The 13,211-nt window shown below is 40.7% G+C and overlaps 3 protein-coding genes across 3 annotated transcripts in view; 2 read left to right on the plus strand and 1 right to left on the minus strand.

Moving 5' to 3' along the window:
* The window catches only part of imp3 (IMP U3 small nucleolar ribonucleoprotein 3), a 109,480-nt gene that overhangs the window by 16,327 nt on the left and 79,942 nt on the right, over window positions 1-13,211 (plus strand). The gene's annotated exons all lie outside the window — the stretch shown is intronic.
* Window positions 2,332-6,893, plus strand: LOC308093861 (uncharacterized protein C1orf21 homolog; the record flags this gene model as incomplete). Its single annotated transcript, XM_080440241.1, has 5 exons — window positions 2,332-2,428; window positions 5,243-5,325; window positions 5,657-5,727; window positions 6,225-6,288; window positions 6,787-6,893. 5 exons carry the CDS (start codon window positions 2,332-2,334, stop codon window positions 6,823-6,825), a joined length of 354 nt encoding a protein of 117 aa, XP_080296367.1. The 3' UTR covers window positions 6,826-6,893.
* tsen15 (TSEN15 tRNA splicing endonuclease subunit) lies at window positions 9,181-12,585 on the minus strand. Its single transcript, XM_080440240.1, has 4 exons — window positions 12,439-12,585; window positions 11,724-11,805; window positions 10,899-11,034; window positions 9,181-10,197 (listed from the first exon to the last, which is right to left on the minus strand). Exons 1-4 carry the CDS (start codon window positions 12,526-12,528, stop codon window positions 10,026-10,028), a joined length of 480 nt encoding a protein of 159 aa, XP_080296366.1. The 5' UTR covers window positions 12,529-12,585; the 3' UTR covers window positions 9,181-10,025.

Here is a 13,211-nt window from a genome sequence, read left to right on the forward strand (position 1 = left end):
TATTATTATTATTATTATTATTATTATTATTATTATTATTATTATTTATTCATTATTATTATTATTATTATTTATTATTATTTGATTCTTATAACCTATTTTTAAATATAATAACCCAGGCCTAAAATAGTACGAAATAGACCACTAAATGTGAAAAATTATATTTTTTAAGCACCACGCTATTTGGACATTTTAAGGATGCATCATTATTATTATGACTATGAGATCAGCTGACATCTGCAGCTGGACTCACACACTGTCCAAATCCTCAGTGTTTCACGGGTCCATTTGGTTCCATTTATACTCTCCCCGGAGTTAAAGGCACACTCCGGGGTTTGACAGTGGCAGCTGCACTGCTCGACTCGCCCCAGGACTGGTGCATATGTAATGTGCTTTTTAGATCAGGGCTCTCCAACGTTTTTCAGCCCAAGGACCCCTTATCTGAGAGGGAGATGAAGCAGGGAACCCCACTACTACACATTGTGTTAGAGATTAGATCAAATTAGATCTAATTTCCCTCTACACCAAACCTCTTTGCCAAAAATAGCAGATCTACAAGCTCACGTTGTGTGCTTGTAGATCGGCTATTTTTGGCTAATGTTCCCCTCACTCCCCTCAGAATCCTATCACACAAAGATTTGGAGGACCCCCTGTAGTAGCTCAGAGGACCCCCGAGGGGGCCCCAGACCCCCTGTTGAAGACCCATGGCTTAGATCATTTCCCAACCAGCCTACACATCATCATAGTCTATAATAAACCACATATTTAAGTCTAAAATGATGCACTCAAGGCCACGTTTTAATCCCCCGACTGACACAGAAAAACAACCATTAATTAGGCTTATAACAGTGAGTCTCAACCTTTTAGATTTCAAGGACCCCCCCCCCCCTGTTGTCTCTGCCTGGGACCCCCAAATCCTCAGTGCTTAAGGGGTCTGTAACTCTGAGAGTGTACAGATGGAACCAAATGCACCCGTAAGACCCTTACGTGTCATTTTGGACCCCTGGGTGGTCCCCATGCCTGACGTTGAGAACCAGTGAATTGTGACAACAAAAACAAGCCGGCATGTTGTTGTTGTTGTTGTTGTTGACGCTGCAGGTTGGCATGCTGGCATCGAGCCTGAAAGGCCTATTGTGTGCAGAGGTGGTGCAGCTGGCACCATGGTGTGTTGTGATTGGTGGTCTGATTCCCCCCCCCCCCCCCCAGGCCAGCGGATCATTTGATTCGTTCATTGGCAAAAAAAAAGCAAAAACAATCTGTTCTGTTCTGTGGCCCCCAGCTGGGTGTATAGGGATGGATTAAGGATGATATGGACAAAATCAAATGATATATATACCGTATGTATATGTATGTATACATTTTTGACCAAATACCCCAAAAATCGACGATATTGTGGGGATGACTAGGGCTTTCACACGAGATTTCACATCATATATATTTTTTATGAATAGGCCTAATCATTAGTAATGCCTATATAATTATATTAAATGGGTAAAGGCAAATAATAGAATGGGGCGGCAGTGGCTCAGGACATAGAGTGGCCAGGTTCCCAGTTCGATCCCCGGCTCTCCCCCTGAGTTAGTGTCAAAGTGTCCTTGAGCAAGACACTGAAGCCTTAACTGCTCCTGTCATGATGAGCAGGTTGGTGCCTTCCTTGCATGGTTTCCTCCGCCGTTGGTGTGTAAGTGGATGAATGTAATGCACATTGTAAAGCGCTTTTGATAAAGGCGCTGTATAAATGCACCATTTACCATTTTATAACAGCTAGAACAGGTAAGCAGTGGTGTAAAGTAACTAGTACATTTACTCAAGTACTGTACTTAAGTACAATTTTGAGTATTTCCAATTGTCTATACTTTTACTTCTACTCCACTATAAAAGGCAAAGGCTATAAGAGGCAAATATTGTACTTTTACTCCAGTACAATTATTTGAAAACTTTAGTTACTAGTTACTTTGCAGATATAAATTATTACATTATAAAACATTAACCACTTTAGCCCTATTTTATACCTAGGCTATTTGAAAATAGCCGATCTACAAGCTCACAACGCGTCGCATCGCACATTTTAGTTCTTTTACTTTTGGTACTTTAAGTACATTTTGATACCAATACTTTTGTACTTTTCTCAAGTCAATTTTGAATTCCGGACTTTTACTTATAACAGAGTACTTCTCCATTGCAGTATTGATACTTTTACTTAGGTAAAACATTTGAGTACTTTTTCCACCACTGCAGGTATAGGTTCAGAAAATGACACCGTGCATGTTTTTTTGTCCTCAACGCCTCCAGGTGGGCCTGTGATGCTCGGGGGTGAGCAGAGCGGCTGACATGGGCTGCACCTCGGCCAAGCAGGTGTCTGCGGTGCCCAACGGAGGAGGAGAGGAGGCCCGCGGGAAAGCCTACAGCAACGGAGACCTCCTCTCTGGTAAGTCTCTATTCATCTATCGCAGTGGTTCTCAACCTTTTCAGGCCGCGACCCCCCAAAATAATCATTTTTGAACCGGGGACCCCCCCAAAATAATCATATCTGAACTGGGGACCCCGCAAAATAATCATATTTGATTTGGGGAGGGAGTGACCCCCCAAAATAATCGTATTTTGACTGGGGACCACCCCAACCCGGAGAAGCACTTGGAATGTAGAAGTTCTGTTGAGGCGTTACACTTGGTTTTTTGATTGATTGAATATTTTATTAGGCAAAAAAATTTAAAACAGCACAGTTACACTTAAAATACTTTGTCTAACAGGTCCGTTCATAAAAGTCCTTGCGGACTTGTTTCCAATGAGGGCCTGGTATTCAATTCATAGGCATATATAGTGGCACCACAGTTCAAATATCATACAAAAAAAATAACACTATGTACAACAAAAAAATTAAAAAAAGGGGGAAAAAATATGTACAAGAACAGGGGGGGGGGGGTCTGCTGTCTAACGGGAAAATGGTACTACCTCCTCTTTTGGCCTCCTGAAAGGTGATTTTTTTTAAGGCTCTTTTAAATGAGCCCAGCTAACTGCATTTTTTGAGGGATGGAGTTAGACTATTCCAATCCTGGCAGTGCTGTAGAAGGAGAATTTGCCCATGTTTGTTTTATGGGTGGGTGGTACCAAATTGTTGTTAACGCTCCCTCTGGTATTGTGACTGTGGGTGTCGCTAACCTTTTGGAGGTATTTACTCAGATATGCGGGAATAGGGGGCATATCGGGCAAATTTGCATTTACAATTTTGAAGGCCAGTCCCATTTTTAGTTGTTTGACTCGGTTCCACAGAAAATAGCCGATCTACAAGCCCACAACGCCTCACTACGAACAATTTGGCCAATGTTTGACCAGTTTTGATAGTATAGTTGATGACTTTTGATGCAGTGTTAAAAAAAAAATTATTTTTTTTCTATCTTTTTTTTAATCTATGTATTTAAAAGGTCTTAAAAGTCCTTAAATTGTCACTTCACTGTCATCTGGGGACCCACCCAAAATCATGTGGAGCCCCCCTGGGGGTCCCCACATGACCCACAGGTTGAGAACCACTGATCTATTGTAATGATGATAGCCTATGCTGTGAAATCCTGAGCGTTCGTTTTCTTAAACTTTCCGCGGTTTCCGAAACAGTTTGTGGTACCTTTCACTTCAAACATCAGCTGATGTATTTTGCACAGGTTTTGTTTTATGTTTTTTATGTCCAAAAGTATCTAAATCAGTTGCCTACCTGTTCATATTTAGTCAATAATTCAATTGTTGAAAACGTTGCTGTCCTCTCACCTTGAATATTACCTGTTAATGTTTGGACTAAATAATTATTACAGATCTATGACGCAATGATCCATATATGTGCTCTGTGTATTGCTGTTGTGGTTGTTATGTTATTGTTGTTTTCTTTTCTTTTTTTTGTTTGGTTAATGTTGTTTTTGTCTGTTAAATATTTTTGTCTGAAATGTATGAATTCTGTATTTTGTCATTTATGAACCCCTTGGAAATTAGATGGTTCATCTCAAGGGGTTATTACCAATAAGGAATTTCAATCATTTCACTCAGATAGTGTACAAATGGAACCAAATGGACCATTTGTTTCCATTTGTAGGCTGGCTGGCTTAAATTAACTTTGAAGGTAACTGTGTATCATTGCCAGATAAGCATTAAAAAGGCTAAATTGACCTGGCTTTACCATATTTTGGTTTGCTTGTCCAGTGCATGTTGTGTAGGCCAATTTGACTTTTGGTTGAGGAAACAGCTTTTCTATGACTGAACTGAACTAATATGTACAGGACCTATTGCCATGACAGTATAGTTGGATATGATGCTGCAAGTAAAGATCATATAATGTATGGCAAAGTCTAAGCCTTACATTGGTTTACAGAAGCCACTGCTGAATTCATTGATTTATCACATCACAAAGGGAGACGCTCTTATCCAGAGTGACCTGAAAAGTGCAAGATCAGAGTAAATGGCATGAACCCTAGTCAACCAATAACATGATAAATGGTGAAGTAAATAGAGGGCAAACAAAAGTAACTAGGATACCAGGTAAACATCAAACCTACAGCATCTGTCTAACAGCATTCTTAGCATGTGTGGTCAAACAGTATATGTCAGTATGCAAATACGCAAACAGTGTACTACATCTAAAATAACATCAAACATATGTGCCAGCTCTTTATGAAGGACTTGAAGGTAACAATAGGGCTAAAGGACTCAAAACCTGCAAGTAATCCAATCCCCCAAACTGCTGCAGTATAAAAACTAGTTATTTCCCATTCAGCCTTTTGAATCTGCATGGTACTACTACCTGGAATAACAATAATAAAGTAATTGACTAGATATTTAGGTACCATCTTGTTTACAATCCTGTGGACCGTACACATTTGATCTCAATGTGATACGATCTCCTCCACTCTGAGACACGTGAGGCTTATAAAAATGAGCAGGGAGAAGACAGTGATGTGACTTGTGTGCTAATTGTTGAGGATTTAGAGATGCTAGTGTACCCGGATGTGCAGGCATAATCAAAATGGACATTGCAATTCTACATTTCGTCACCACTGTCTGCATTGACTCTGCTATAGCTTTTGCTGTCAATCCCTCCATTTCTTTCCCTCTGTGTGTGTGTGTGTGTGTGAATGATAGAGAGATGCTGCGTTAATTATAGAGGTAGAAGTCGAGAATTTGAGCACATACAGAGTGTCCTGTCCCCTCCACTGTCAGGTGTTAACAGAGACATGTTGTTCTCTTCCTCTTTGTGTGGCAGATGAATACAAGATGAAAGGAGTGGAGAGAGTGAAGTACATCAATGGAGAAGAGGGAGGAGGAGGAGATGGCCAAGACACTACGGTGCGTGATCATTCTTTTTGTTCATTTCTTTTTATCATGCCGTTACTTTCCCCCGCATCTGCTGTACTCTGTATGTGTGTGTGTGTGTGTGGAGAGGGGTGGACACTGAAAAATGCAGGCTAAAAATCTCTCTCTCTCTCTCTCTCTCTCACACACACACACACACACACACACACACACACACACACACACACACACACACACACACACACACACACACACACACACACACACACACACACACACACACACAGTTTTACAATTCGACAGTATACAATTGTCTTACGAGTATAAAACAGCCGTCACATCTTTGTCCATTGGTGTCTTACAGGAGAAAAGTGCCCTGCTCGGCAAAGGCGAGAACACAGATGACACAGGACCAGATGGCAATGAAAAGACCCAGTAAGTATCAATGTCTGTTGTCCTTCCGTTGTCATTTCAGCATCAGTGTCATCAATACATAAGCCACATGAACCCTATTCTTCCATCCCTATTTTGGGCATGTCGTAATAGGCGAACATTTGCAGAAAATAGCAGATCTTTAAGTGCAAGCTCCCACAGTTGTGAGCTTGTAGATCGGCTCTGAAAAGATTTTGCGCCAGGGATCGTATGCCTGTGTCATGCGCTGAAAATAATCGATCTACAAGCTCACAATGAGTCACGATGCAACACATTGTTGGCTTGTAGATCGGTTGTCTTGATGAATTGAATTTATAGGACCACAATGGAAACAAGCCCTTAAGGCTTTTTGTTAGCCTTTTAGCATCATTGTATAATCGTACCAACTGTACTTTTTGCAAACTGTTGATAAAGTATTGAATCAATCAATCAAAATGTTTTCAGCACAAATTAAGCATAACATTTCCAGTGTAACGCAACTGTACATTTGGTCCTTCCAGCAGTTTCCACTCATCAGAGAGCCAGCAGGAATTCTTCAGAATGTTGGATGAGAAGATTGCAAAGGTAAGACACACAACTCACTCTATGCAGCATCAAGTATAGTTGGGGGAAAAAAACTGTAATATGTATTTTATGCCATAAAAACATCCCTCATTAAATGCCACATACTATATGCAGCCTGGTGTCGTGATTAGTGTTGTTTAGTATAGCACTTGGGGACAGTGACAGAAAGTAACTAAAGTACTTTAACTTTACCTAAAGCATTTTCGTTTTTCATATCTTACACTTTTACTTCACTACATCTCAGAGGCGAAATGTTGTACTACGTTTATTTGGAAGCTTTAGTTAGTTACTTTTCAGATTTAGATTATTAATACAAAACATACATTAGATGGTACATGATGTATTACAATTGTTTAAGCTACCTAGCACCATAATGCCAATGGTGTGATATTATCATGTTTTCCTTTGTAAGATTTGTTCTGGTTCACTTGTCGCTTCCAGTCTACCTCAAACCTGCATACAAAAAAGAAGCATGTCTTTGTTTTTTTTTAACTAAAGGGGCAGGACTACTGCACGGAGGAGGACGATATGACATAACACTGTGGCTGCGTGTCCTCACGTCCGTCCCTGTGTGAGAGGAAATGATGTTATGGACGGACTCCACCATACGAAACCATGTTTGTGCGGCGGGTTGGGGTGGGATTGCTTTTTTCCTTTTTTTATGCTGTTCCATGCACATGACTGAGACGACTAGGCTACTGACTTGAATCAAGCACCTTTTTTTGCCCGTTCACTCGAGTCCCCTTCCGCTCAGTTACTCTTCTTCATATCAGGCTGTTCCCATGGAATACTCTTCGTCAAGCTCGAAGCCGTCTGTGTCCGTGACTTGTCGAGAATCTCCCAAGTGACCAGTTCTATTCTATGTTTACCTCCTGCCTGAAGACGGACATCAGTGAACAGTGTTCAACACACCGTTTGAACAGAATTCCTCTGATAATAACATTGTTTTAACAGCAACCCCAACGTGTTGTCTACGTCCTGTCATCTCCTGACTGGATAGCGGCTGAATGGCAGGTTGGACATGTCACTGAGACTTCCCATAAAAGGTGTTTGAAACACTGGGACTGTTGCAGACGTACAAACGGATGATCGAATATTCAACAGAGCTCTATGACAGCACTGAACAAAAAAAAATGAAAGTACAGTATGCCTCCACCTGCAGCTTTATGAATATTTCCTCCTCAAACAAACCTCTGCAACATCAGTATTAGGAGACTTCCTTACATTCCAAGACACTTTCTGGACAGTATATACAATTTTTCTACAGTATGTTGGCCATACAGTACAGCGTGTGTCTTGTCTGTCTATTTACAGTATGTAATGATGTAGGGTATTCGTGTTGAATAAGGCTCAGGGTTGAAGTGTTCTAGTCAATGTCTCATTTAGTCTATCCTCTACTCCTCACTACTTATTACTATACATTATTGCACCGATACATTGGTACATAAATACACACATGCACATACAAGACAGGGTTGCAGATGTTTCCTGTTTGAGTATTTGTTCCTTTAGTGATATTTACTCTACAAGGGACTATAATACTGTAAAAGCTGCGTATTAGTCGGATTCTGTATTGATCTCACAAGTATTTATGTCTTGTCATCGTGTTTATTTGTTCGATTTTGTTATGTTACATTTTTGTTTTTCCAATAAAATAAAATACATTAAAATAAAACAAGTGTTTTCAGGGAAGTCAAATCAACAACTGACCGCTCTCTGGTATTTTAACCAGAGATGACAACCAGAGATGACAAGCATTTTAAGTCATCATTAACTATTAACCAGAAACATGTTGTAACTGAATAACTTTTAACTCTTTAAGACCGGGAAATAGCAGATCTACAAGCTCATAGCGCGGCACTCGGTGCCGCGCTATGAGCTTGTATATCTGCTATTTTTGAATAGCCAAAGAAATCTAAAAATGACACACAGATGCGTTCCTGGTCTTAATGGGTTAAGTTGAACTAAGGCTGGGAATTGATTATTTTATTGATACCAACATCATTAAGGTAGACCTTATATATCCCGCGGGGGAAATTCACTTTTAGCTTCACCCAGCTGATGGCTGCTCAAATGGTCATGTTGAGCACACGGGTGGGTGGGGGATTACAGCTGTCTCGTTAAGGGACACTTAAACACATGAGACTGGGCGAACCGGTGACCACCCCGATTCCCTGACGGCCTCTATACCAGTTCAGCTACGGCCGCGCCATTAGCGATTCGATTTTCTATCGATTACCTTATTGATTCCTGATCAATTTGAAGTGAGGAAAGAGTAGGTCTAAACAGGTGTTCAACCGTTTTATTATCGCCGACTCTGAACACTGCAGAAACAATAGGAAAAAAAGGCATGTCTGCCTAATAACATTTGAAGATATTCAAATAAACAACAAGGGTCCTTATCTTTTCCTTTTAAGCAGAGCCGCAGACACGCCGTCTTTGTTATGCAATGAGCACCTGTCAGAAAAACCTGCCGACATTTACAAAAAGCTGTTGATAAGCTCGAAGGCGTACGTACACTGTCAATCCTTGGAATGAACCATTTCTGACTCTCTTGGTTCTTGATTCCCACTCCTATCCAAAACTGATAACAAAACATTCATTCCAAATAAGATAGTGCTCATATAACGTATATGAGCACAGTGTACAGTATGATGCACTGAAAAACTATTTATCAAGGTTAACCCATTAAGACCTAGAACGCATCTGTGTCATTTTTAGATTTGAGCTAAAAAGCATTATTTTACACTTTGGCTATTCAAAAATAGCAGATATACAAGCTCATAGCGCGGCATCGAGTGCAGCGCTACGAGCTTGTAGATCTGCTATGTTTGAAAAATCGAGAAAACTTTAGCAAATCTTTGAATATATATATATTTTAAAGCGAAAATTTGTAACTCAAATCTTTGCTTCTGGGGGTCCCTGGAACAAAATGTTTTGAGATGGGGGTCCACGGCCAAATACATATCATTTTGGGGTCCTTGACATGAAAAAGTTTGAGAACCACTGATATAGCAACATAGGTTTTTTTCAAAAAGAAAAGATTTAGAAGACATTTTGAACATACGGAGTTACAGTAGACTGGACTTTTCATTCTCTCAGTGAGTGCAGACAGTTGAGCTTGCTTTATACGTCGTCATAGTCTTGCATGCTGACAATAGCCGATCTACAAGCTCACATCTACATGGGCCCACATGAAAATCCCGAAAGCGTTCGTGGCACACCCATCTGACCACTTAACAAGTGTTAAAGTGGGTGGTCACATACAGTAGGTGGGCCGGGTGCATTTTTAGAGCATGTTTATTTTAATGATCGATCAATCGATTTGTGTTCTTCCTTGGATCAATGGCACTAACATTTGTACATACGTTTTTTTCATATTAATGTTATATTATCAATCAGATCTTAGTGTTTTGCCAATTATTTGGGGGTCACGGCCCCCCAGTGGATCCCGCCCCACAGGTCGGGAATCGCTGATGCAGATCAGCCGTTATCGAATCTGCTCTGGTCTGGATGCTTTCATACCTCATTGTTGTCGTTTTGTTGTTGTTGTTGTTGTCCTGAGAGGGACCACACACACAGGCTATGAGCTCTTTAACTACATAGCAGGCATACCATCACCATGCATCATTACTTTCTCATTTTCCATGTTGCCTGCAGTGCTTTCACACAGACACAGACATAATGGATGATTATGAAGTCCATCAACAGCGGGGTTGCGGTTTCGCTCAGTGGTCTCAGTGCTGCTGCCGCCTCTTGCGGTGCTGCCGGCGGCCCTGTTCCTGAAAGGGACCCGCGGGAGGGTCGGGCGTCACTAACCCGTCGGTCATCCTCTGGTAGACCAGGCTGGAGTCAGACGCCACCGCGCACAACAGCATGGGAGGCCCTCTGTCCAGCACTTGCCGTATACTGCGGGTCGGAGAGACAAGGGGTTGCAGATGATGATAACGAGGAACATATTTTCTGGTCAAATGCTGATTGCGAGTTGAGAAAAATTAGTAGTAGTATGGGCAATATATATAACAACATTATATAACGTTGCTGTCGGGCAGAAACCTCCTATCTCCATATTCTAACTTTCTGTGTATTTTCGTAGATTAACGCCCTGCTTGATCATACTACAGCGTCACACAAAAGTATCAAAAGTAGCAGATCTACAAGCTCGGAACGTGGCGCGAAGCGACGCGTTTTGAGCTTGTAGGTCTGCTACTTTTACATTTCAATCCTGAAAAGTAACAGTTTTGGAAATCTGAGGTTTCCACCCGACAATGACGATAAATATTTCGATAGGAGACCAGGTATTGTCTGGATATTGTTAATAGTGTGATATGGTATAAGTGTTGTCTTTTTCTGGGTCATAAAATGACATCACTTTACTGTAATCAGTAAAGTGATGTCATTTTCTGATCTTAATATATGACTGTTGTAGCTGTTCTATTATTTGCCTTTACCCACTTAGATAATATATTACTGATTTATTAATTCTCGATGTATTATTTTGTGAAAGCACCAATAATCATCCCCACGATATCAACATTGAGGTATTTGGTCAGAAATAGTGATATTTGATTTTGACCATATATTGTCAATACAAAATGTGCATTTCTCACCTTCTGTGGCTCAGAGATTTGTGAACAGGCAGGGGCAGAACAGTTTGAATGGCAGCTCCGTCCTTCTCCCTGCCTTCCAACAACACCACCTGGAGTTCAGGACATTTAACACCAGAGACATCCGTCCACCGACGCACTGTCATCAACACACGACACACACGGAACATTATTTGTTTGTTAATTTAACTCTGAAGAGTGTACACTTCAAACAGAACCAAATGGACCTGTTCTGTTTGTACACTCTACGGAGTTTACACTGGGATTTTACTGTGCAGGTACAGAAATCCAGTATGTATGTGTGTGTGTGTGTGTGTGTGTGTGTGTGTGTGTGTGTGTGTGTGTGTGTGTGTGTGTGTGTGTAAGGAGGAGTTTTGAACTGAAAACGGCTGGGTCGCATCATGCTAGTTTCTAGTGGGTCTCAACAATGATGAGAGTTCTTGTACTGCATGTTTGAATGAGATTGGGAGCTACATATCATTTAACCAGTGGTTTTCTAACTTCATGTCAAGGGCCCCCAAATTAAGGTACAGTATTTGGCTGCAGACCCCCCATCGCCCCATCTGAAAATATGTTGTGCCATGGGGACCCCCGTGCAAGATTTGTTGTTCAAATGTTTCAAAAAATATTCCAATGAAGAGTTTTTGAAAATAGCAGATCTAGATCGATGTATTTAGGGTAAAAGTGGTTTAAATGATATGCTATATATCACAAATTCTGCTGTGGACCCCCTGCCCCCTGGAATGCCCCCAGGGACCCCTGAGTGTCCCCCGGACCCCGAACCCCTGCATTAAACTAATTAAAAGGTTATTATGTCCAACAACTCACCCTCAACCAGATCCATGTAAACAAGGAAAGCTGCATGAACCTGAGAAGAGTCCTCCACCTCTAGATCCATCATGTGCAGGTACTGAGACACAAATATGATAATGCTTCATTATGAACTGTACATCAATCACTCATTCATGACAAAATGTCACCACTTTCTTTTTGCACTTTAGCAGTGGTGGAAAGTAACTAAGTACATGTACTCAAGTACTGTACAGTACAATTAAAAATTTGGAGGTATTTATACTTTACTGGAGTATTTACAAATTTCAGTACCTTAATTCACTTCTACTCCACTACATCACAGAGGCAAATAGTGTACTTTTACTCCACTACAATTATTTGAAAACGTGTTACTTTGTAGATTTTGATTATTGTTACAAAACATATACAGTAACCTAATGTGGTTGAAGTCTTCAACTCCTACCCTACATTTCGGCCATTTGAAAATAGCAGATCTACAAGCTCACAATATCGCATTTTCAAAAGATTTGTATACATTTCAAACACTTGTGAAATGGGACATTCTGCAAAATGAGTACTCTCTACTTTTGGTACTTTAGGTACATTTTGATACCAATACTTTTGTACTTTTACTCACGTAAATTTTTAATTCCGGACTTTTACTTGGAACAGAGTATTTCTACATTGCAGTATTATTGATACTTTTACTTAAGTAAAACATGTGAGTACTTTTTCCACCACTGCACTTTACCATCGGGTGCTGTAACATCCAGTTAGGAGGTAAGGGCTTCTCGGCCACATCCACGTCTGCTTTAGCTGACATTTTGTTCACACTAAACATGTAATTGATCAAATCAATATTTAATGTGAATCAGGCTAAATGAGCTCCAACAGCACACCATGCTGTTGTTGTGGACATCAGTGTTGCCAGATATTGCGAGAGAAATAGGCAACCAGGTCTAGGAAAACAAACCCAAAAGAAGCAACTGGCCACATGAGCACTTTTTTTTAAATCTCGAAGACATTTTGAAAATTGTGGAATATTTTTTTTAAACATTCATCCCACTCCCTGGCATAAAATATTTTCAGATGGGGGTCCGCAGACAAATACAATACATATTAATTTGGGGATCCTTGACTGAAATGTTTGAGAAACACTGGTTTAAACAACATTAGGAAATAAGATCAGATAAGCAACTACACTTTAGAAACAAACAAGCCCCAAAAAACGCAACCCGCAACCACCAATATTTACAAGCAACTTTACAGAAAAACAAGCCCAAAGACGCTTATAATAAGCCGAGGTGGCAACACTGGTGGACATGTGTGCGGTTGCTTTCATTGGTTCGTCGGCGTGCGACATTATAAATGGTCCGGGTGGAAAATGTTACCGCCGTTGTCAAAACTAACCTCCCGTTTTTGTCTACCGTTTACTGTTCAGTGCTCACATCCGGTTTAAAACCCGCCTACCGTATCCAGTCATTTTCACGCCCACATAGGTGCATGAACACAGAGCAATTCCGT

This window comes from Gymnoscopelus braueri (genome assembly GCF_963280865.1).
Source record: "Gymnoscopelus braueri genome assembly, chromosome: 10".
NCBI lineage: Eukaryota > Metazoa > Chordata > Actinopteri > Myctophiformes > Myctophidae > Gymnoscopelus > Gymnoscopelus braueri.